A 3,295-nucleotide genomic window follows, 5' to 3' on the forward strand; every position below is an offset into this window, starting at 1 on the left:
TTTTTTTTTTGTATTTAAATCTTTTGAAGGAATGAATAAAAATGGTGTCCCCTTTTGTGGTTGCATGCCTAGCATTTCAGCCAATTAAGGCGAACCAATCATGGGTTATTGTGGCTCCGAACACTCAGATGAAGGCGTTCGGGAGATTTGAGTGTGTTGATTCTCCAGGGAAGCCTGCGCCGCGTGTGGAAATGGCGAAAACGTCGGTACAGTTCAGATCACGAGGGCTTAGATTTATGGCAGGTAATGAAAGGATCTCTCTCTTTGTGACAGTATAGTTCTATTAAATTATCGATTATGTGTGATTAATGCAATGTAAAATCTGAAAGGATGCTGGTAATTGGCCAAACTTTTCAGAGACGTAACATTTGGTGCAAGACTCTGATTCAACACCAGAAATGTTACAAACCAAGCTTGTTGTAGATTTATTAATCCGTTTTATGTACGATAAGGCACATTTCGTAGCTTGTTGGATTATAATTTTCAGGAGGTGTTCAGAATCTAACTGGTTTGACACTTTCCTCTTGCTGTTGCCTCGATAATTTCTTTTGATGTGGATCAACTATCTATTTGGCTCATTCAAATCCCTAGAAATTGAGGTTAGATTGTTTTTGGTGCTTGCTCTACCTCTATTACTTCATCTGAGAATTTCAAGGATAAACGAAGAAATAGACAGATTTAGACTGAGCTTCATACTCTGGATGATACTCTGATAAAGATCTTGAAATAAGCTATGGTTTCAATCCATTAGGAGATTAGATTTCTTATTATTAGATTACATAGTTTCTTTTTGCCCGTTTCAGTTCACTTGTTCATGTGCTATAACCATTTAGAGGCACTGTAACGCAGTTTTTCTTCTCATTATTTGTTTATCATTGATATCGACTTTTCAATTCAGATCCCATTTGAACTGCTCAGCCGATGCCTTGGAATTTTGCCGGACAGAGGATACCAACACCACAATTTGTATATTATATCAGTGTCAGCACACCGGACTGCTTCTTCCCGGTACTGCTATGTTTTAAATGAAAATTCTCCTAGAAATTCCTTTCAAGGGGTCAGTACTTCGCCATGGCTTTGGATATGCATTTGAATACTTGGATATGCATTTGAATACTTGGATATGGGGTTATGCCGTCTGATCTTATCCTGTTTGTGGGTGATATTCTGATGCTATCTTACCTGTTAGTTGTTTTTCTACCTTGAACCTGTCTCTTAATTCATAATAGTTTTCATTAAATGTCACAGCTCCGAATACCATCTTGACATAACCTTAGTGTTCGTCTTAATTTTGCTGATGATCTTACATTTTTGTAGATAGTGAAGATGGGATGGGATCTGATGGTTCGCTGAGGCATCAAAGGTTACGATCAAGTACATGAAAATGTTCAGTGGGTCATAGATAATCTTGGATGAAGTGAACGAGGATTATTGGGAGGGAGTTTCATATTAGCTAATTTAGAGAATAATCATGGGTTTATAAGCAAGGAATACATCTCGATTGATATGAGATACTTTGGGGAAGCTTAAAGTAAAGCCATGAGAGCTTATGCTCAAAGTTGGACAATATCATACTATTGTAGAGAGTCGTGATTTCTAACATGATGCATCTCTCAAAATTCTGGTCGAATGCAGTGTCATACCAAAAATTTAGCCTGAATACTGTTGGGGTGCCAAACTTCTGGTTGGACCCCAAGTTTCATGTGCCAAGAATGTCTGGCCATTTCCAGGCACCATCCTATTTGGTATCCATTAGGAAATGAAATCAAGGAGTCATCCATTGGAAGTGGAACAACTCTATCTCTCTGTTCAATTACAAGTAAATTCTGTGTTCTAAATGGCTTTTCAACAAGTCGTTTTTTTCAGTATCTAAGTTGAAAATAGAACTCAAATTGCTGTTTGTTGTCCAATAACCTCGAAGTAGCTCTAATTGCAGGGTGCTTTGGAAGAAACCATATTCTGGGCAGGCGAGAATCAGAAGCTTTCCCAACGCCATGGCTATATACACCAAAGTTTCGGTTGGTTTGATTCTTGCACTCTTTGCCTTTTCTGTTAACGTTGATACCTCGCATTGGAATCTCATCTTTCGAGGGCTAAATCAAACCACACTCGTTCTAACATGCTTGTATTTCATATGTCATGTTGGCTTAGCACAAAAATGACAATTTAGCTTCATCATCTGTTCATGCTTCACAGGGCCAACAGATTACGATTCCTCGTTGCATTCATGAATAGAAGAGGTATTAATGTATCAACTAATTATGTCGTGTTTAGGTCTGCATGCAAGGTTGTTATCCGAACGATCGGCTCATCTATGATAAATCTTTGTGTAGTCGGGGGACAACGGAATACACTATTAATCATCGATCATCCCCTGGGTTTGTTCACATATTCTTGCTTAGTTTGTATTCCAGCGTGAGATCTCACGTCGGTTGGAAAGAAAAACAAAACATTCCTAACAGACGCGTTTTAAAGCTGTGAGATATTGACGGCAAACAATATCTGCTAGCGGTGAACTTGGACTATTACAAATGGCATCAAAGTCAGACACTGGACGGTGAGTGGCGAGGATAGTGGCTCCCAAAGGGGTGGATTGTAAGATCCCCATAATTACGATATCCTTTTGGCAAGAACTAACTTTGCTCTTACTAAAATTTTTAGGCGGCAATGTTACTAAAATTTGGCAGGGAGGTAAATCTAGGGGGGTTTGATTTATTTCTTTATTTAGATTAGTTACCTACTATAGTTACTATTACTATTACTATTTAGACTTTTTTCTTTAGTAATATTCGTGGCTGCTACAATTGCGGCGTGGTAAATTTACGAACAGACAGCCACTAAAATAATATTTTATGTAAATTTAATACAAATAGAGAGCACGAGAACGTAAGAAGATTAATTTAAACGGAAATAATAATAAAATACGACCGTCCTACCTAGCGTAACAAATTTATCGATGCCTTTTTTAATTAAAAAAAAAAAAGAATTAAAAAAAAAAGAAGCAATGGTCCGAGGTTTGGGAAATTTAAATATTGGATTTGGACACGTAAGAAATGAGCTGGCAATTGCCATCTCCACGCTACTGTTGTATACTTGCAATGACCTCAAACAAACGTGGCTTAGTCAGCATAAAATCAATTAAACAAAATTAACAAAAGTAAATTGTTAAGTTAATTTCAAGTAATAAGTTTAATTAAGATCTTTTAATTATTTTAAAATTTTAAAAATACCCATATATTAAAAAATATCCATAAAATTTCTTTAAAGTTTTTTTTTTTTTTTTTTTTTTTTTTTT

General features: G+C 36.4%; 1 protein-coding gene across 20 annotated transcripts; it reads left to right on the forward strand.

Moving 5' to 3' along the window:
- The first annotated feature begins 75 nt into the window (after nt 1-75).
- LOC111481253 lies at nt 76-2,344 on the forward strand. Of its 20 annotated transcripts, none has more exons than XR_002718012.1 (5): nt 76-243; nt 358-1,008; nt 1,318-1,363; nt 1,636-1,819; nt 1,937-2,344. XR_002718012.1 is itself a non-coding variant. In XM_023126656.1 (4 exons), the coding sequence occupies exons 1-4, from the start codon at nt 129-131 to the stop codon at nt 2,233-2,235; spliced, it is 282 nt and encodes a 93-aa protein (XP_022982424.1). In that variant the 5' UTR covers nt 76-128; the 3' UTR covers nt 2,236-2,344. The 20 variants fall into 20 exon arrangements, 2 of the variants coding, with proteins under 2 accessions (XP_022982424.1, XP_022982423.1); XR_002718016.1 differs by having other exon boundaries at nt 358-599; XR_002718019.1 differs by having other exon boundaries at nt 358-508.
- The last annotated feature ends 951 nt before the right edge of the window (nt 2,345-3,295 follow it).

Source organism: Cucurbita maxima, unplaced genomic scaffold (genome assembly GCF_002738345.1).
Source record: "Cucurbita maxima cultivar Rimu unplaced genomic scaffold, Cmax_1.0 Cma_Scf00006, whole genome shotgun sequence".
Lineage (NCBI taxonomy): Eukaryota > Viridiplantae > Streptophyta > Magnoliopsida > Cucurbitales > Cucurbitaceae > Cucurbita > Cucurbita maxima.